Source organism: Gekko japonicus, unplaced genomic scaffold (assembly GCF_001447785.1).
Source record: "Gekko japonicus isolate JY-2015 unplaced genomic scaffold, Gekko_japonicus_V1.1 scaffold985, whole genome shotgun sequence".
NCBI lineage: Eukaryota > Metazoa > Chordata > Lepidosauria > Squamata > Gekkonidae > Gekko > Gekko japonicus.
In genome coordinates, this window is record NW_015172032.1 from 409,558 (window position 1) to 431,800 (window position 22,243).

A 22,243-nucleotide genomic window follows, 5' to 3' on the forward strand; every position below is an offset into this window, starting at 1 on the left:
TTTGACACAGCAGGCAGAAGAAAGAGCCTAATAGCATGACACTGCCTTCTTTGTGATGGATTGAGGAGGGGAAATGAAGTCTATATAACCGCTGGCATCATCCCCACTCCCTTCTCTTTCTGACCATTGGAGAGGAAGATACCCACTCTCTCTATATTACAGAGTGGGCACAATCTGGTCGCCCATTTGGGGGTCAAGTAGGAATTTCCCCTCTATTCTACTCTGGAAATGTTAACAGGAAATCCACCAGTTTCAGTAATGCCTAGGCATTAGTATCCTATGTTGATGGTAGCAGTGCAGGTCAAGTTGTACAGCTTAGGTGAGCACTCTGGGACATCATTTGTATGGCGAAGGGTTAATCCTCAGACCAGGCCTGAGGCCTTGGTGCCTTCATGGACCTGGGACAGGAAACCCTTGAGTTTCCTTCACTCATTATCCTTCACTCATAGACCCTGCAACTAGAGGAACAGGAAGTGGCACACCTTCCTCAAGCATCATGCAGTCTTGGCAAGGAGGAGCATGAGCCATATGTATGTGATAGCTCAAGGCTCAGAGCCAAGGTGGCTTCGCCCACACATTCAGGGATGCACAAATAAAAGGAGGCCTGACATTTCTGTTTCCCACCAACCGCCCGCACTGCAAATGGATTTGTATTGTGGTTTGGCCTCCAGGTGCCACAGATCCCCTTTGATAAATGCAAATCAATACGTTAAATACATTTGGCCTTTTTTACTACCCAACTGAAGTTGTCAGCTCTCTTATTCCATGCCTGCAGCTAAGGTACATACATGCCATAAAGACTAACTTATGGCAACCCCAGCAAGGGGCTTTCAAGGCAAGTGAAAAGCAGAGGTTGTTTGCCTTTGCCTCTGGAAATTTATTAGCATCAACCAGAATATCACAAAATGGTGTTGAAGCTTTTCAAGTTCCCAAAATGACATGGAGGCGCAGGCACGACGGAGCCAGAAATGGACGATGGCCGGGCTGTGCCAACACGGGCTGCGTGCCGAAGAGACCGCCAAGCTGAAGGACCTGCCCCTGCCCTGGACACCGGAGACGGGACGCCGACCCGCAGACCACCTGAAGGAAGAATGCCGGAGCCGTAGAACAACAGCTTTGCCACCTGGGTGCCGGTAGGCAGCCCCACCCCTGTATACTATGTGGCCTTAGTTAGGGGAAATGGATTGATACTACCTGTAAAGCGCTCAGAGACCCTTCGGGGTCAGAGCGGTAAATAAATCAAATGTAACAAACAAAACAAACAAATTAAGCTGAACATTCAATTAAAAACAACAACAGAAGAGATGGGGAGGATTAAATTCTTAAAGGCATGGTGGAAAGGCTCTTTTCCAATATGTCCTGAAATAACTTATTTATTCTTTACTCCACCTTTTTTTGTACTGAATGTCCAACCTGATGTATAATCCTGAAGTATCAAAAGCCTGCATACTATTTTGTGATTTTTTTTCTTGTTCCTTTGTTTTGGAAATTGTTTGCAGGTCAATGTGGCCACCTACAGTCTTCATTAACAAGTCAAGATCTATACTTCCATCAAGTGGAATGACCTTTTGCATGCTTAATCACAACAAAGGATAAATACAGATAACAGCTAACCAAAGGTGAAGTTTAATAACTTTTTCAACAACAAAAAAGTGCAGAAGTGTTATAACACAGATGATTGTGGCTGATTTTATAAGATTCCTTTGTTGCTGAAAACTGCAACACTAAGAAGATCACAAGATGGTCTTAATCCTATGCACACATGTAGTGTTCATACCTAAAAATGTCATGGGATTTGTTCACATGAGAGACCTTTCCACCAAAGTGAACCAAAGAATCATCAGAGTTAATAATGCACATTCCATGCACATGGGGTTTGTGTCACACCAGTAGCAGGTTTGTTACTTTAAAATAATTTGATTCAGGCCCCTGATCAGGCATGAAAGATCTTCTTTATTAAGCACCCTTCTACATATATTGCCAATAGTTATGAACACCTGTTCTGTTCAGATTTTGTATATATATATTGAATGACAAGTTCAGTAATTCAGAAATATAACTATATAAGGCCAAGGTGTTCTTGCAGGAAACAACAAATATACAGAAAGAAGAATAAAGTCCCAAAAAATTCAATGTGTCTCACTCCAGTTGTATTGTGATATCATAGTCCAACCTGACGTGCATTCATCATGAAGTGGACTCATATAGTTCTTGGATAATCCAAACGTTCTAGAATTCCATAAGCCATAGAGATCCGTAGTCCGGATGCAAGCTGCCGCATTTTGAGTAATTCAGGAACTATATGGACTCATATAGTTCCTGGATAATCCAAACATTCTAGATTTTCGTAAACCATAGAGACACCCTATTATATCAGGGGTAGGATCTGTTTTTGAACCCATATCACAATTTTTGGATCATATTCTGCAGCCCCTAGTAACTCAGGTGAAATCATACATTAAGGACACCACACGTTTTATCCAACAGGTGGAGAATATACAGGTTTCTGAAGGCAGCTACCTGGTGACCCTTGATATTAGAGCTTTACAAGAGGGGAACCCACGATACTCGCGGGGGGGGAGAGAAGAGCTCCGTCTCCTCCATCCCCCCCCCGCTCAATCTCCCCGAGGCGGCGGCGGCGAGGCCAGTCCCCCTCGTGAGGGGACCCGCGATGCTCGCGGGGTGGGGAGAAGAGCTCCGTCTCCTCCACCCCCCCGGGGGGATTTAAACATCATCCCCGAATTTTTTTTCAACTTTTAGCATTTTTGTGCACATGTGGGGACTGCCCCACGTGTGCACACACCTCTCCCTGCCCCCCAGCTGCCCCCGGAGCTTGGATTTCGATATCCGCACTCATGGGGGCAACTTCGCTATTAGTATAAGGATATACAAATATACCACATGGAGAAATAAGACAGGTTATTGCAGAGGTATTAAAGCAACAGCAAAATATCCCTGTTCCCACTTATTTTTTGCTTCAAATTTTGGACTTAATACTGGAAAATAATTATTTTCGGTTTGAACAAAAATTTTATTTTCAAAAATGTGGCATTGCAATGGGAAATCCAGCTGCACCTTCACTTGCAAATCTTCATTTGCAGTTTGGTGTAGTGGTTAAGTGCACAGACTCTAATCTGGGAGAACCGGGTTTGATTCCCCACTCCTCCACTTGCACCTGCTGGATGACCTTGGGCAAGCCGTAGTTCTGATAAGAGCTGTTCATGAAAAAGGGCCATTTCTGTCAGAGCTCTCTTAGCCCCACCTACCTCACAGGGTGTCTGTTGTGGGGAGGGGAAGGGAAAGACGTTTGTAAGCCACTCTGAGACACCTTCGGGTAGTGAAGGGCGGGGTATAAATCCAATCTCTTCTTCTTTTTATGCAACACTTTGAAGAAACATATGTTCTAGCATCTGAAAATGTATTTTTGAGGTATATTAATGATATTTTTCTGTTAGTGCAGAGCAATATATGCTAAAATCATTTTCATCAGTGGCTCAATACATTACATGACAGCATAAAGTTTGATATATACTACGGTCAACAGTCTATCAACTTTTTAGACACTACTGGATATGTTCACCAGGGCAGGTTAATGTTCAAGCCATACCACAAGGCAACTGATAGAAATTCTTTATTATATTTCACATCCTTCCATCCACATAAATTACATCATAATTTACCCTATGGACAATTCATACGGGTGAAAAGGAATTCATCCATTCCACAAGATTTTGCTGCTGAAGCAGATTTACTTGAGAAACAATTCATGCAAATAATTCAGCACGATCAAACAGGCTAGAGCCCGGGCAGAGCATGTAGCCAGGGAGGGGTTATTGAAATATAAAAATAGAAAATCTACAGGAAGAATTGCATGTGGTTTTCAATATTCTAGCATTTCTAATCAAATTAGAAGATCAATCTTTAGACACTGGCATATAGTTTCTCATATTCCAGGCTGTCAGCTGCCACCATATATAGGTTTACGCAGAGGAAAAAACCTGAGAAATGCTTTAGTTAGATCTGATTTCTTTAAGGGCAGCACAGCTGCAACTAATCCAAAAGGGTTTCTAAGGAGTAGACATTGCAAGGCTGGTCAGCATATGGCAGAAGGTAGTAGTTTACTGATAAAGACACAGGGATTATGTATAATTTTAATTTTACTGCAACCTGTTCTACAAAAAATGCAATTTATCTTTCTGTTTGTCAATGTGGGTTAAAATACGTTGGGATGACAACTAGGGCAATTAGGACTCGGGTGCTGGAGCACCGGTGAAGAATTAATAATGCTGTTGAAAATTCACCAATGGTTGGGCATTACATGCAGGCAGGTCACAATGTGAATGAGATGAAGTTTATAATTATATACTGCCATAAAAAAACCCTTTCATATGCAAAACATTGAATAGATCCTATTACAAAAGGAAACTAGATTCATTTATGAATTAAGAACATATCATCCTTTTGGTATGAATCAAAGCATGGATTTTACATCCTATATTAATTAGCAATAAGTTTTCAAGGTACTGGACCTGTGCAATTGCAACCTGATATTCTTCCCTATTTACTTTAGCAGCTAGGTTCTAATTGTTTGACCTGTGCAATGGCAGCCTGTCTTCATTGTTTCTGATTTAATAGAGTAGCAAGACCTTTTACTACTTGACCTGTGTTGCTGCAGCCTGACACTTGATATAAATTATGGTGCAACACATGGTAGGATAAGGACCTATGAACCTTTCTGATTGAATATACTGGCTTTTGAATGTGCCTCTACTGAGATTGGGGTGAGTCTTCCTGCAGCTCTATATTATGCATCTATGTAATTTATACATAATGTATGATTGTTTATCCTCATTTGTGTATGTCTTGAATTTGTATTTAGTCCCACTATAGCCTATTGGTTTGGAAAAAGAATTACTGGAAATGCAGCAGCTTGCATCCGGACTACGCGTCTCTATGGCTTATGGAATTCTAGAACATTTGGATTATCCAAGAACTATATGAGTCCACTCCATGATGAATGCACGTCAAGTTGGACTATGATATCACAATACAACTGGAGTGAGACACATTGAAATTTTGGGGACTTTATTCTTCTTTCTGTATATTTGTTGTTTCCTGCAAGAACACCTTGGCTGTATATAGTTATATTTCTGAATTACTGAACTTGTCATTCAAATATATATATATATAAATAAATAAAAGTAAAGATTCCCTTGCTCAAAAGCCAGTCATATATATAATCTTCAGCCAGTGGTTTTTTGTGCTTTGTTCCTATTCTTGTATGCTGGTTCCCTTTCTTTTTTGGTTTTCTGTTGCAGATTTTGTTTTAGACATAAGCCTTAACAAGAAAATATTAGACCAAAGAAGCTTAAACAATAAATCCTGGCAATAATGGAACAGAAGTGTACATAGCAATTTTAAAAGGTATGTCACGATGACCTCACCCTCTTCCGTCCCTCAGACCCAGGGTTTTCCCTCCATTTTCCTCTTCTTTTCTGACTCAGCAGCCCCTTTATCTATTTTTTTCCCCTTTCCTGATGATCTATGGCTTGTCCTACCCTGTCTCATTCTTGTATTTTTATGTTAGCTTAGCCTAGGAACTTGAGGGAAGAGACCACCCTTTTAACTTCTGAAATGGCACATAAGAGGCTTTATAATGTTCACAAATAAATAAACTATTTTATTCAGTGTAGAGGGAGAAAGCTCAGGTGAAATCAGGAGTAAAATGTCTGACGGAAATCAATAAGAACACTGAAGTAACTTAATATTTTCACAAATGACAGTTCATATGTATCCAGCAATTGAGAGCTTTAAACTTTTCACAGTCTTAGAATCTTAGAGGTGAGCAGCTTTTGTTTCAGTGTTTCCTAAACACTTCAGTACACTTTCTTGAGTTTAACTGACTCTTCAGGTTTCAGCAGGCAGGGATACACTACCAAGTACCCAAATTCCTTCTCTGAATACTCCAGGGATTACTCCAATCTTTGAGCTAACTCCCTTATCAACTGATCAGGGAATCACTTCTCTAACTAGAAGATCTACCCTTTTTTCTGGCCCAAATGGGGGTCTTCACAGATCCTCCCACTCCTCCTTCCCAGTCTTCAAACAGTGTTAAGCTGCTTTTCCACAGTCAGGGCTAAACCCAAACTGAGTTCTCTTCAGCAGTCAGTTCCCAAGTCTTTCTCCTCAACTGATGCTAACCAATCAAATTCCTTTGAACAACCTCTCATTCAAGGCTCTCTGGCTCTGTGAGGCATTAACCCTTCACAGTCTATTACATATTGACACTACATTTATGAGCTTTTAGAGTGCAATCTGTTAAATCTCTCCTTATATATAAAGGCATAGCGGGCTCCAACGTTCCAAATGTGCACCGTTAGTGTTTGGACGGTGGAACTGCTACTTACTGTATGTCCACCAATAAGGAGAAGAAGCCCGGTCCCGCCCACACCATCACTGCTGCGAAAATTCGCCTCACGAGTCACCTGACACCATTTTCATTGCAGGATAACGACAACGAGGACGGCGAGGGCCCTGCAAGCTGCCACTTTCTGGATCAGTGAGTTACACCTGCCTTCCCCCCATCAAAGCCCGGCGACGGGGCTGTAGTCTCCGCTCACCCTGCTAGGGCCCCCCAGCGCGCCCAGTCGAAGCCGGCGATGGAAACTGTAGCCTCCACTCGCCCTGCTAGCCCCCCCTGCGCACCCAGTCAAAGCCGGCGACGGAGGCTGTAGCCTCCGCTCACCCTGCTAGGGCCCCCCTGCGTGCCCAGTCGAAGCTGGTGACGGAGGCTGTAGCCTCCGCTCGCCCTGCTAGCCCCCCCAGTAGAAGCCCACCGATCGCCTGGCTTGCACCCCCCTCGTGCCCAGTACAAGTCAAGCAGCGCCCTCCCCAGCCCCCGTACCCCCTCGCCAGTTCTCCAGCCCGTCGTCCAGCCTGGCAGAGAGAAGCTGTCCCAGGCCCCCAGGCCTGGTGACTTATCAGTTTTTAAGTTGTCTATCAGTCGTAGGACCTCCTCTCTTGTTACCTCAATCTGACTCAGGTCTTTCAACACCTCTCCTGAAATCAGCAGTTCTGGAGTGGGCAAGCACGTCTCATCTTCCACAGTGAAGACAGAAGCAAAAAATTTATCCAGCTTCTCAGCCATTTCCCTATCATCCTTCAGTACTCCTTTTATTCCTTGGTCATCCAAGGGCCCCACTACCTCCCTGGCTGGTTTCCTGCTTCTAATGTATTTGAAGAAAGTTTTATTGTTGGTCTTTATGTTTTTTGCAATATGCTCCTCATATTCCCTTTTTGCCTGCCTGATCACAGACTTGCATTTTATTTGCCACAGTCTGTGTTCCCTTTTATCAACCCCACTGAGACTAGCTTTCCACTGCTTAAAGGAATCCTTCTTACCTTTTACAGCTTCCATTACTTTGTTTGTGTAGTGTATTCAATAGCTAACATTGAATGCCTATGTTTGTGAACCAGCTCATTGCCACCTCATGTTAAGCTTCAGCCTGGGCTAGGATCCTAATGTAACCAATAGGAGCACTAGCCCAGGACGTGTCATCCAATCACCCCACAGAGCGGGATCGCTTGTGATTGGCCATTATCTCTTCAACCTGATAGGTTGTTATTTGTACAGTGGGTGTGGCTACATTAGCCGGGAATGTTTAAATACAGAGCAGCCAGTGTATGAACTTCGATGGGTTCTGGCTGGCGATTGTTGTACCGTGTTGGAGAAGTAACGAAGCTGAAGAATAAAAGCCGCATTCTTGCTGAATCACTCTCCGACTCTTTGTTAAGTTCGCGACTTAACAGTTTGTTAACCATGCAGATCTTTTTCTATACCTATTTGTGCTTTTCCTAACTTGTGGTATATATTTTTTCTGAGCTTCTAGGATTGTAGTTTTTAAATTTCTCCAAGCTTCCCCATTGGTTTTGACCCTTTCTACTTTTCCTTTCAGTTTCCTCCTCACGTGTCCCTCATTTCAGAGAGGTTACCCCTTTTAAAGTTAAAAGTGGTTGTGTTGGTATTTCTCAGCAACCTCCCTATTTATACAATTGTTGATCTTAGTAATATTATGGTCACTATTCCCAAGCGGTGCAATCACTTTTACATCTCTCACCAGGTCTTGGGGGTTACTTAGGACCAAATCCAGGATCACCTCTCCCCTGGTAGGTTCTGTGACCATCTGCTCCATAGCATAGTCATTGAGAGTATCTAGAAACTCAATGGTTGATTTCCCACAAGCACTGCTCCATGCTCGCTCTTCCCTTTTGCCCCGATGGTACGTGTCAATTTCACACAAGCTGCTGCGCACCCATATTTTGCCCCACAGCTTCACATGATTTTCCCCGCATCTACTCAATCCTGTTTTTCAACCCTGGCTTTCTGGCCCTTCCTGGGCTTCTTACAGAGCCCCTAAGCCAAGAACCCTTCAGCTCTTATCTTTCAGCTCATGCCTCTGGTGAGGTGCAGCCTTAAATAGAAGCCTCACCCAGCAGAGGGCAGGGCCAGCAGCTATTCAAATTACACCCAGGCAATCCAATTACAGTCAAACAATCGGTCTTTCTCTCTCTTTCTCAAGCAGCCAGGACTCTGCAACAACTTAAAACTCACCCACACACTCCCAGACACAGTTCTCCCACACAGTACCCTCAGCTAAATCACCTCAGCAGAAAACAAATAAAAAACACTCACCCCTCTAGCAGCTCTGTCTCCTGCTGCTTCTCAGAACTCAGTTGGGTCCACAACATTTAAGTTGTAATACCTTTACCTATACTTAAACAGTGGCCAAAGCAATAAAATTCCACAAGCTGAATAATATATCCTTATTTTCATTAGCCAAAAGAAATCCCAATTTCTTCTGGTCTGACCAATTTCAATAGTTTGAAATATTTTCTGAAATAACATAGATGTTCATTTGGATACACATATCCACCCCATAGGGATTCTTAGGCAAGCCCTATTGGTCTGGCTAGATATAGCTTTTGATGCAAAAGTGGGTAGGCATTCACATCTAGAGCCACCAATTATTGTCAGAATCTAGTTGCCCATAACTACAAGTGAATCAAAGTCTTCAATATAGTTTGGATTTCTTCCATTAGGCCATAAATCAAAGAGCACACCACACTTCATCAAATTTAAGGATATGGTGCAGACAGTTTCAATTAAACTAAAAAACTTTAGTAATGCAAAAGTTGAGAAGTAGAAAAAGAAAAAGGCTCAATTTAACTGTTTTATATAACTTTGAGTAACTCCAAGGTTAGCTTTGCTGAAATTGGAAGACAGCTTACAAAGCAATTATAGAATAGTCCTCTAGGATACAGAACCGAGAGAAATGAGAGCTACTTTCATTATTTTTACCAGTTCTTTCTCTGTGTCAGAACCATAATCAATATATTTTTGCATTCAAGTCTTGGAGCCATTTATAATCATATTTTGAAAGATGACAAATTAATAGAAGCTGAAAAAAATCAATACAAAATAAGAACAACAACTTTCTTCCTGCCCTCCTGAGAAATGAAAGAATTAATTATGTTATGTTAAATAAGTAGCAGCTCAACTATTCAAGTTCACTCACAATAATTCCAAAAGTGCTCCAAACTCCTTTAGAAATATGTGTTTTAAACAGAGTTCTCCCTGTTAACAACTATGTGTACAAGTATGGTTCTTGAGGTATACCCACTTACCCTTCATTGTTAACCTAGTACTTAATGTGATATATGATATCAGCTAAAAGATACTTATTAGGGAGGGCTGGTATCCCAAAATATCTTATAGAAAACCTTTTCTTCTCCCAGCAGCTCAAGATGTCCAGTACCTCCATATTCTGCTTTCTGATATATGCCCAAACCTCTGTTTCTCTTTTTCTCTGATACCACTAAATTCTAATCACTTACACAATCAGCAACATATACAGGCCTTGAACATTTGTTCTAAGAAACACACTATTATTATTGAAAAAATATATTTTCTATAACATAATTAAGTAAATGATATATATTAATAATTAGGGTTGCCAGGTCCATTCTGGCAACTAACGGGAGATGGGGGCACTTACCAAAAGCAGCAGGGAGGCTCAGCCAACATACAGCAACATGTGTATGTCACTGCCCACATGACCCAGAAATGACGTCATCACATCTAAGATTTTGGGGTGATGCTCTGGTATTTGGACAAAAAATTTATGGTTAATTTGGCTTCTACCATAGAGTTTTTGGCCAAATACCAGAGCGTTACCTCACCCTCCCAGATGTGATGATGTCACTTCTGGGTCACATGGGCAGTGACATAGACATGTTGCTGCACATTGGATGGTTCTCCCTCTTTTTCAGGGTAAGTTCCCTCCCACTTGACAGCTGACTGGTGGTGGGGAGGTGGGGCCTGGCAGCGGGAGACCCTTGCTTCCACTGAGGGGTCTGTTATATAACTGCAAGTCCTTTCCTCATAAATGTATGTATTTGGAAACAAATATTTCTTTCCATCTAAAAATAAAGACAGGGGACATTTTGAGCAGAAATGCGCAGGAATGGCATTCCAGGAGTAACAAGCCTGGCCCCGCCCCCCAACTTCCTGCAAAGGCCCCCCGACTTCCTTGGCAGCTCAGGCCCCCCGACTCTCTGGGCTGCCCAGAGGACTCTCTGCCGCCACCCTTTCCCTGCCTGCCAGCCAGCAGCCCTGCAGGCCTCTCCTTACCTTCCTCCACAGCCTCATTGTCTGACTCAGCAGCGCAGAGCAGCAGAGAGGGGCTTGAATCGGGGCCGGGCTGGAAGCCCCACTGGCTGCACTGGCCAGCTGGTCGGGAGGTGGAGAAGGCATGGCCCGGCGCCACAGCTTGCCTGCCCACCTGGAGGAGGAGGAGAAGGAGCTGGGAGAGGGTTCTCCCCAGGCACATAGCCAGGATTTTGGGGGGGCATTTAAATTTTTCGGGGGGAATAATATATTAAATAACCCTTACTTACTTAATTCCAAGTAGAAGCACAAGTGGGGTAGTGTGAGGTGAAGGGAGGGAGCTGGGACCGAATGGCAAAAAGTCCCCCCCCCCTTCACGTTTATGGAAAGTGAAACCTTTTTTCTCTAAGCTGCTGCCTTGAACTCCACAAGAAGGGGGAAAATATGAGGAAAGACTGGAGGAGGAAGAAGTGGTGCTCCAATCCCCAGAGCTGCAGCATGCTGCTGCCGCTGCCGCTTCTGCTGCTGTTTTGGGCATGGAGCGCCGTGGGGCTGAGGGACGGTTAGTGCTGCAGTGGCAGGGAGTTTTGCACTCTGCGGGGGAGGTGGGCAGTGACTGTCCCCGCCAGAGGCCTCTGGGCAAGCCCAGCCTCCCCCCCTCACCAGCCCCGCTCTCTTAAGCCATGGGAAGGTGGCAGGGCGGGCTTCGCTCCATGCTGCTGTAAAGCAGAAGCCTCCAGGCATGGTCAGGGCATCCAGGGAAGTGGGGCAAGAGCACCCTCTTGCCATTGGGTCGGCATGTGGTTTGAATTGCAGTGCCATCAGAAACCCAACACTGCTCGCCCTGGGCTGTGATGAAGCCAAATTCATGTAAGGAAGGAAAAAGAATAAGAAAAACAAAAAAAAGTTGGTGAGGGGGTTCAGCCGGGCGCCTGGACTCTGGGGTTCTCTCTGGTGAGAGGTGAGGGCAGAGAAGGCGGGTGCCACAACCACCAGGGGAGGGGGGGTTCAGTGAGAGCAGCCATGCTGGTCACTCTGCCAGGAGGGAAACAACACAAGTCAGCAGCTGAACGAGTATTGTTGGAGAAAGCGAGGCGCTGCGCACCCTCGATGCACAAGGGGAGGGGTGAGACAGGCATGCACCTGCTTTGCTCCACGCAGAAACTCTGCAGCCGAAGGGGACGAGTCGAGCACAGCCTTCCCTGCAGCACTCTTCAGCCAGGGAAGCAGCGCGCCCAACGGCACCTTCAGACAGCCGCATCTCAGATCCTACCAGCGCCGCACCGCCCAGTCCCTCGCCTGAGTGCAGTAAAGCAAGTATAAAATAAAGTGTAGCATGGGGGGGTGGGGATGTTTAATAATGCCAACAATCCCAGTGTCTCCACTGGGGGGTAGGGATGCCAGGCTCCAGGTGGAGTGATAAATGACTTGTCTTTATGGTAGGTGGCAAACATGGGCAGCATTGTGTTCATGGCTGCTGGTGTGATATCTGTTTGGGATTATGCCCTGTCTGATCTTAATGTGTGTGAAGGTGCAATAGAACGCATGCTCCTCAAGACTGCTATAAACATTGCCCTTTTAATTAATATCTATCCCAGCCTTCAAGCATTTGTTTCTGTCAGAAAAATGTAGGGGGAGAGAGCATGTCAGGCCTGACAGCAGCCACCATGCAACTTGCATAACTCATGCAGGCCCAACTACTTGCTACTGCTCAACAGTCGCTGCCACATGAAGTGTTGTGTAGTGGTTAGTGTTCCAGACAAGGATTTGGGAGACCCAGGTTTGAATCTGAGTTATGAAACACCTGGAGATTTTTGGGGTGGAGCCTGAGCAGTGGGTGTTGCCTTCTAACACACTTCCGGTGATGTCAGGGGGTGTGACATATGCAAATAAGTTATGCTAATGAACTCCTGTACCTCTTTTTCTACAAAATAACCCCTGAGTAAAGATAAGTATTTCATTTGAATCCATATGCATTTATTATTCCCTTATCTGAATTAAAATTGTAATTTTTTCTGGTACTGAAAGATCCTAAAGTTTCTTCAACTAAATAATTTACATCACATCTACCTTGATCTTCCCAATGTTTAACAATAAATGCTAATGCCTACTAAAATATAGACTGAAGTTTTTCACCAATTTGCTTACATTTCCTAACAAGATCTCTTATGCCTCAAAAGACAATGTATAACTGTCCTATATTTGATTATATTCAGAATATTTTTTCCAAAAGCCCAATATAACACAAATGATCTATAATACATATTGTGACCCCTCGCAAACCAGACATACAGCACTCCATGAGTTCAGTTCAACACTGTGTGAAATAGGAATCACAGGAGCAATATTCCTGTTACTGGACTTAATACTGTCATCTTCTGTTTCATAATAGCTGTTCATGAAAGCAATTTATAGCCATCGTTTCTGCCATCATTGCAGTACTGTAGCAAGAAAAGCTGTAGCCAACACGCTCTTTACAATAATCAGTCACAATAATAACAAGAGTACAGTTACCTGCACAAATAAAGCAATAATGGTGATACCATTCTTCTTCCCAATTGCCTCATCAATACTGTGGTACATTGTGGAGTTCCAGTGAATTAGGTGAAGCTATGAAAAAGGAAAGAAAGAGAGAAGATCACCCACAGGAAAACAACATATTCATTGACTAAGATTGCCTCAAATTTGGGATACTGGAGCCATTTCTAGACACTGCCTACTACCTACACGTTTTTAGACATGTTAAATGTCACTAGCTTTGACTGCAGAGATAGAATGAAAGAAAATAAATGCATTTCCTAAAAAAGGAAGAATTTTTCATTTGCTGTAACCTCAAAGCTCCCCCCCCTACTTTTTTGTAATAAAGACAATCAAAAAGAACAGAGTCACAGGAAAGGGGGGGGGAGAGGTTCCAGCATTAACCCTCTTTTATGTCTGGATACTTATGGAGCTTATATTGAAAAATCAACAAATGAATTTTACCTGTTATCTGCGATACTTGATAATCTTCCATTTATATAAGATAATAAATGGTCACCCAGAGGTCATTTCGGGGGGGAATGTGGGGGAACACAGTTCCCCCGGGTGAGGTGCAGGCGGCAGGGCACATGACGAAGCCCCGCCCCCTGCTTCTGGCCGCCCCGCTTCCAGCCCTCATTCAGCCAGGAGGAGGCAGGAGAAGAGGGAGGGTAAGTTGCTTCCTCCCCGCCTCTCCCCACCCCTGCCTGCCTGGGGCCAGGGAGGGCCTTGGCGGGGCTTCCTCGCACCTCCCGCTGGCCTTGCAGGTCCACCGCCAGGCCCCTGATGTCAGGGGGTGTGGCATATGCTAATGAGTTATGCTAATGAGTTCCCCTAGCTCTTTTTCTACGAAATGACCCCTGTAGTCACCTATGCGAGAATTTCTAACTGCTGCCACATTTGTAACTGTGGCAGTTGCCATTGCAGACCTTTTTGTGACGCCTCATCAGGGTTGCTTTTAAACAGGCCTTTCAACACCCTCTGCAGATCCCACATAGAAAATATTCTTTCAAATAGCTACAAGGAATCCATTGTTATAAAAGGAAGCAGTCAAGTTTTGCTGGCTGGGTGCCGTAACAATAAAATTCACAGTCAGAAGCAGTCAAGTGTTACAAGTAGGCCTCACCTAGAGATATTGCCTATACCTTTCAGTGTTGGGAAGGCCCCTTGTGCACCGCCTTAAGTCACCATGGTTGGCGGGAAGGGTGGTATACCAATACTTTGAAAATAAAATGCTTCAGTAGAAGATACTGTTATTTCTTGTTGTCATTTACATTTTTATCTCACTCGTATTCCAAGGCATCTTTAAAGGGTCTTTTTGCAAGTGGAGCATGTGGCCGGCGACAGCCCCTGTCTCTCCCTCCTGAAAGATTTAAAGGGACCTCCAGTTGATCGGCAGGCCACATGCTCCCTGCTGAAGCCCTTTAAATCTTGCAGGAGGGGAGTGAAAGGGGTGGCCCTAGGTGGTTGCTCTTGGGGGCAGGGCTTGGTGCATGCTCACCCACCCCCAGAACGCCCCCCCCCAAAAAAAACACCCTGCCAGAATGACAAGGGGACCTGGCAACCCTAGCTCTAACTAGCAGTATCTACTTTTGCCCACAGCAGGGAGAGAAGGAGAGTGGATCAGTGAAGAAAGAGTGAGCACACACAAATGGTTCATTAATCACATTAAGAGTGTGCAAACACAAATGCTTCATTAATCACATTTAAGCAACGTAATCCCATTGACCTCAATACAACTTTGAGCAGTCTAACTAGAAAGGACTGCAGTCTGTGGTGTGTGATAGGAAATCCAAGTATATGGCCTTGTGCCAAAAATTTTCCCACAGTAATATGAAATATACCATTATAATATACTACCAGCTGTGTATAGATCAAAACACAGGTGAAAGCACAAGCTACACTGGTGCATGATTGGGCCTGATTGTATTGACACTGAAAACGCTACTGACTTGATGCCTATTGACTAGCATCATGTATCTCACAAGGATATCTTGAGCAGGGAAAATGGGACCATACCACTCTGAATTCCTGGGAAGAAGGGTAAGATGTAAGTGTGAGGAACTGCAGCCAAAAAATTTTACTCTCATAATTTGTCACAAGGGTATTTTAATCAAATGTATACCATATGACTTAAAAACTATCAGGGAAATCTGCAATTTCAAAACTTTGCTTTGTTCAAAAAGAATTTATTTTGCTATGGCCCACTAGAGGGTGCTCATGCTATCTCATGAGTATAATACACAGCACAAAGAAAGAATCAAGAAGTTTGTTTACACACATCCATGGAAACGTCTGATAAAGAGTTAAGTCCCAGCCACTGGTCCTGTTGGAAAACAATGACCAAAATCACTCCCACTATTATCTTCTTTTAATGTCAATGTATACCTTGCCTTCAAAAGTTATAACAATGCTACAATAGATAAGTTTACAATGACCGTATTTCTAAGTCACTAGGCCTTTTGAAAGGCTTTCACTATGGGGGTCACATTCAAAGAGGTAAAGATTTCATGCTAACTTTTTCTCTTGCTCTCTCTAAAAAGTAGATTTCACCCAGCAGTTTCATGACATAATCAATGAAAATAGTGTTGCCTGTTGGGGGAGCTGCTTTGCATTTAATGAATTGGTGAAAATATTATAACCCTCAAATTTTTGTTGTTCAGTCGCACAGTCGTCATTTTGGCTACCTGAGACACTATTGATATTTTACTTTTAAAACCTGTGCACAAAAAGTGCTTCACCTTAAACTGTAAAGCACACACTCTATGTCTTTCATGACCTTGAAACACTGTAGGGTTCCTGGCACCCGGGTGAGGATCCCCTGCTCGCAGCTCTCTTCTCCCCCCCCCCCACTACTCAGAGCAGTGGCAGGAGAAATAATTTTTTTTAATGGCTGTTGGTTTTATGGAGCAGAGACTCTGTGGTGTGAGTTGTGTCAGTAAATGGAAGAAGGTCTCCATAAGCACAGTCTTCTTCAGGAACCGGAGTTTCTCCTGATTCACCTGCCTGCTACACCCCGTTAGCTGCTCTTGCATATTTTAAAACTTGTCTGGGGCAGTGATTTCATCCTTTTGAGTCTCTCTCTCTCTCTTTCTCTCTCTCTCTCTGGCCAATTTCCCACAAGCACTACTCCACGCTTGCTCTTCCCTTTTGCCCCGATGGTACATGTCAATTTCACACAAGTTGCTGCGTGGCCGCATTTTGCCCCGGAGCTTCGTGCGATTTTCCCCACGTCTACTCAATCCTCAAAAAACAGGGAAGAGGGGCAAAAGGGAAGAGCGAGCCTGGAGCAGAACGTGTGGGAAATATCTCTCTCTCTCTCTCTCTCTCTCTCTCTCTCTCTCTCTCTCTCTGACTCACACACACAAATTCTTACTTCAAATGCAGCCTCCAAGATGCTACTTTAATAAATATAAATCAGTTTGGTGTAGTGGCTAATCCGGAGAACTGGGTTGGATTCCCCAATCCTCCTCATGAAGCCAGCTGGGTGACCCTGGGCCAGTCATAGTTTTCTCAGAACTCTGTCAGCCCCACCCTACCTCACAAGGTGTCTGTTGTGGAGAGAGGAAGAGTGTAAGCCTCTCTGAGACTCCTTTGGATAATGAAGGGCGGGATATAAAACCAATTTTTCTTCTTCTTCATAGGGCAAATGACCTGTGGCTCTGATCTTATATTCTAATCTGTGGATACTTAAATCCACTGATTGGGGCTACAGTGAAATAAATCAGACAGTTCGGCAAAAAAAACACCTCAGGTTGGCAGAAAAATCTGAAATCATTACAAAAAATTATACTGGGGGGTTAACCTCTCCCCTAAAAAAACCACTTGTGCATACAATGCTCCTACCTACTCTTCCATTGGTGGGCCCAGCTGAGACCTGCAGTGGACCCGGAAGCATCGACAATGGAGGAGGGGCAGGAGCCACGGCAAGCCTGGGAACACTGACAATGGTGGGGTGCCCAGAATTTGCAGTGGACCCAGCGGCATTGGCCATGTTGGAGGGGTGGCCAGGAGCCACAGTGGGCCCAAAAACATCAGTGATGAGGGGGGGAAGTTGCAGCAGGCCTGACGGGAAACTGGGAGCCATACCAGACTCAGTGGGGAGAAATCTAAGAGAAGTAAGAAATCTCTCTGCAGGTGTCGTGTCTATACCAGAAAGAACAAGCTATGCTACAATGTAGACGTTCTTTTGGTGATACCTAGAGCTTTCTTAGCAAGCTTAGCAAGTCCTTTTCTTTAAAATAGCATTTCAGATTTTTGCATGTACCAGCCCTTTGCGAATATGTTGCACTGAATCATCATCATACATAGAACACACAATCAAACTGAAGATATCATGAGACCAGTGAAAGTCGAGCTCAATATGAAGCTTTGATTTACAACGTCAATGAAGCTACTAGGGAACAACAAAACACACTGTTATTGTGCTACTTGATTTTAAATATGTAATTTTAGGGCCTTAAATATATTCAACTGAAACAATATAGAGCAATTACTTGTGCTTAAAAGGGGGGAAATATGATTATGAGTACAAAAGGGACCGTAGTAGAAGTTGGTTGCATTAGGGAATGCCAAGTTCATTGGCACATATTTTTTGCAATATCTTGATTTGTTGCTTTTGCTCTACAGAACAGAAAGTACAGGAGAAAACAACTGCTTTATGCCTGGAAAAGACACAACTTTTTATATAAGCAAACAGTGTAACTGCTAGTACACACTATGGATTCATAGAGACAACCAGCAGATTAGCATGGAGTGTGGCTATGCTGAGCATCTAGATTGCCAATGCTAAATGTGCATTATGTGTGCTGCAACCCTCTCAAAACAGTCCTGTAGTTTTGTGTAGCCTAAGCCCACCCTAAGAAGTAAATCCCCGTGGTTTCAGTAGGCCTGACTTCCAAGGAAAGAGACATAGGATCTAGTGTTGCCACCAGGTCTCTAGCTTTGGTTCTAAAATAGTAAAAAGCCCAGCAGCACCTTTAAGACTAAACAGGGGTCTTTTGGGGCCAGAGCGTGCCAGAGCACTGCGGCTAGGGGGAGGCCTGGAAAGCTGGCACAAACGGTGGTGGCGGCAAGCCCCGCCCCCAGCTCCTCGCACCAAAGCACTGCAGCCTGGGGGAGGTCCCTCTCTCTTTTTATCCCCTCTTTCCTTCCTTCTTTTCTTCCTTCTTTCCTTCTCTTTCTTTCCCTCTTTCCTTCTCTCTACTCTCTCTCTTTCCTTCCCTCTTTCCTCCTTCTGTGGCCCAACTCTAGTGAGAAGGGGTTTAAACTTTAAACCCCTTCTCTCTTCACTCCCCCCCCCCACAGGCCAACTGGGGAAGGGAAGGCTTTTGAAGATGCCCCCCCTTTTGCTTCCCCTTCTGACATCACTTCCGGTGATGTCAGGGGGCGTAGCATATGCTAATAGCCTAGTAGCTCATTAGCATACCGTATGCTAATAGGCTCCTGCAGCTTTTTTTGTATCTTTCCCTTCTCTTCCTTCCTCCCTCTTTTCCTCCTTTCCTCCTCTCTTTCTTTTATTCCCTCCTTTCCTTCTCTCCTTTTCCTCTTTCTCTCCTCTTCTCTTCTCTCTCTTTCTTTCCCTTCTTCTTTCCTTCTCTTTCTTTCCCTCTTTCCTTCTCTCTTTTTATCCCCTCTTTCCTTCCTTCTTTCCTTCTCTTTCTTTCCCTCTTTCCTTCTCTCTACTCTCTCTCTTTCCTTCCCTCTTTCCTCCTTCTGTGGCCCAACTCTAGTGAGAAGGGGTTTAAACTTTAAACCCCTTCTCTCTTCACTCCCCCCCCCCACAGGCCAACTGGGGAAGGGAAGGCTTTTGAAGATGCCCCCCCTTTTGCTTCCCCTTCTGACATCACTTCCGGTGATGTCAGGGGGCGTAGCATATGCTAATAGCCTAGTAGCTCATTAGCATACCGTATGCTAATAGGCTCCTGCAGCTTTTTTTGTATGAAATGACCCCTGAGACTAAGAAATCTTTACTGTAGCATAAGCTTTTGAGAAACACAGTTCTCTTCATCAGATGAGCTTTGGTTCCAATGAAATCTTATGCAAAGCTACTCCATCTAAGCCCACTGAAATCAATGGGCTTAGACTAGACTAGTTTTACCTAGGATTCTGCTACAAGACTCAGATTTTGGAGTTCATTTTCAGGGTCTTAGAACAGCAGGTTGAAATCTCAGCTCATACACTTTTTTCAGACTTCTATGCATGCCGCTTGTGAAAATTGAGGTACATGTATACTGACATGGCAGCAATAATGTGACCACTATTTTGGTAGACCGAGTTCAAGGCTTACGAGGAACTATGTGGTCCTGAGGAAGTATTTATTTCAAAGCTGGTATACTTGAATGAAAGAGGATTTATTGAAATAAATCATAAATAAGAGAGTAGAACAATGTAACTAGTAATGTGTAAATAATGAACAATTGCTTGGTGTATCACACACAATCTTCTCCCTTACTGACAGGGATCTTTTCAGGTAACTTTGTATCACTGGTTTATCTCAATGCTTTCCAGTCTGTTATAACACCCAGACTTTACTATAACATTTCTTCACTTAAACTTCACGTTTTCCTAGACTTAGCCCTCAGATCTCTTATCCTTTCTCTCAGAACAACCTCAGCTGTTCTTAACTGCTTCAACACAGAACTAACTTATTCCACACAGGACTGCTGCTAACTTCCCTCACACACAGAACTAACTGAACTTATCAACTGTAAAACCTGTAACTGTAAAACCTGTCTGACATACATACTCATCCACTCATTTTCACTTCCAAAACCCCTCCCCCTCTCTGTCAACCACCAATCATGCCACACTTGCCTCTCTCAACCACTCTAGTCTATCTACCACCGTCATGCAACCAAACTTTTAAAGAGACACACACAAAAAACAAGGAATCGTTACAAAGGGTATCACACAATAACAGCTATTTTAATTGCAATCCCTTTCCTAATAATTCCTAGCATGGAGTTTGCCTTTTTCACAGCTGCTGCCTACTGGCTCAACATTTTCACCAAACTTTCTACTACTGCCCTAAAATCTCTTTCCATCTCAGTCTCAGCCAGTTCAGACCCCTCTACCATATCTTCAAAATCAGGATTTTTTATTCTAATATGCATCACCTTAAACTTAGTTGGATTCAACATCATTTGCTACATGATTGCACACTCACCCAATTTAAAGATATCCTTCTGTGGCCCTTCACAATTCCCTTGGTGGTCACAATCCTGAATAATTTGGTATAATCTGCAAACTTGACTACTACAGTGCTTAGTCCCAATACTGATCCTTGTGGGGCCACACTGCTCACTTCCCTCCATTTAGTCCTACTCTGTGCTTCATGCCATTTAACTGACTTACAAGCCTTAAGAGGACCAATCCTCATATCTATGATTGGAACATTTACTCAGAATTTACTCAGGAGTCTTTGGTTACGTACCTTGTCTAAAGCCTTTTGGAAGTCCAAGTATAAAGCCTTTTGGAAGTCCACTGAATCCTCTTATCCACATGCTTGTTACTCTCCTCAAAGAACTCCAAGAGGCTGGTGAGTCAGGTCTTCCCTTTGCAGAAGCCATATTGATTTCCCCTCAACATACTTTGTTTTTCAGTGCGCTTAATAATTCTCTCTTTAATAACAGTTTCTACTAATTTACCTTCAAGTGGGTAGCCATGTTGATTTGAAGCAACGGAATGAAGTTTTAGTCCAGTGGCACCTTTAAGACCAACAAAGTTTAATTCTGGGTGTAACCTTTCATGTGCATGCACATTAAATGTATCTAATGAAGTGTGCATGCACCCAAAAGCTTATACCCAGAATTAAAAATTGTTGGTCTGAAAGGTACCACTAGATTCAATTTTTTTTACTAATTTACCTGGAACCAATGTTAGGCTAACTGGCCTATAATTTCATGGATCCCCTCTGGACCCGTTCTTAAAAACTGGGATGTCACTTGCAATTTTCCAGTCACTCAGTAAGTTATGCATACTTGTTAGTAGTTCAACAATTTCATATTTGAATTCTTTTGGAAATGTTGGGTATATGCCACCTGGGCCCACAGACTTACTAGTTTTCAGTTTGCCTAGTAGTCCTAGAAATTCTTGTCTCATTGCCTCAATTTGACTCAGTTCTTCAGAACCCTTCCTCCAAAGAACCACACAAACTGTGCCCCCGATACTAATTTTCTTGCAAATCGCAGTGATAGCAGTGCAATATTCTGCCTGTGCATAGAGGAAATGGGATATTTCTTACACTGCTCCACCTGTATTTGAAACCATCATTTTATGTGCTTCAACACAAGGGAATGGAGAATATATACCCTCTAAACTTTTCAAAATTAAAATTAACTAAATATACCTAAGTTTCACAATTGGGGTTACACAGGAAGCAGGGAAGTGGCAGTCCAGCTGTTCACTGCCACTTTTAAAATACTTCAACACTATACTTCCAAAATGGCTATTTTTATTCCAAACAATTCCCATTCTTCAAAACCAAAAAATCTTCAAGGAATTGGAGCAAGCATTATCAAAATTTATTTGGCAAGACAAGAGACCCAGAATAAGACTGAACACTCTTCAAGATACTAAAGAAAGGGGGGACTTTGGCCTACCTAATTGGAACCTTTATTATAAAGCAGCTGCATTGACGTGGATTAAAGATTGGGTCACATTGGAAGATAAGAGAACACTGAAACTGGAAGGCCACGACCTTCAGTTAGGGTGGCATGCATTCTTATGGTATGGAAAAGCAAGTGTCCATAAATATTTCAAGCAGCACTGGATACGGGCATCTTTAATGAAAGTATGGGAAAACATACATAAGCGCTTTTATATAAAAATCTCAAAATTGACTGTTCCACTAGAAGCCAGTACACTCCCAAATGCATATCAGGAAGAATTACCAAGAAGGTATTTGGATATGTTGGACTCTGAACATTGTTTGAAACCATTAGAAGACCTACCATGGTGGCAAAGAGCGCAAATAGAATCCAGATTTACTAAAGACAAGAGAATCGGATTTTACAAAAACCTTATTGAAAAGATTATCACATCTATGGATCAGAAGCT

At 43.4% G+C, this 22,243-nt stretch overlaps 1 protein-coding gene across 1 annotated transcript in view; it reads right to left on the reverse strand.

Moving 5' to 3' along the window:
• The window catches only part of CA8 (carbonic anhydrase VIII), a 96,154-nt gene that overhangs the window by 31,171 nt on the left and 42,740 nt on the right, over positions 1–22,243 (reverse strand). Inside the window, exon 4 of the mRNA XM_015420618.1 lies at positions 13,181–13,276. Within this exon, the coding sequence (XP_015276104.1) occupies positions 13,181–13,276 (96 nt within the window). The remainder of the gene's footprint in view (positions 1–13,180; positions 13,277–22,243) is intronic.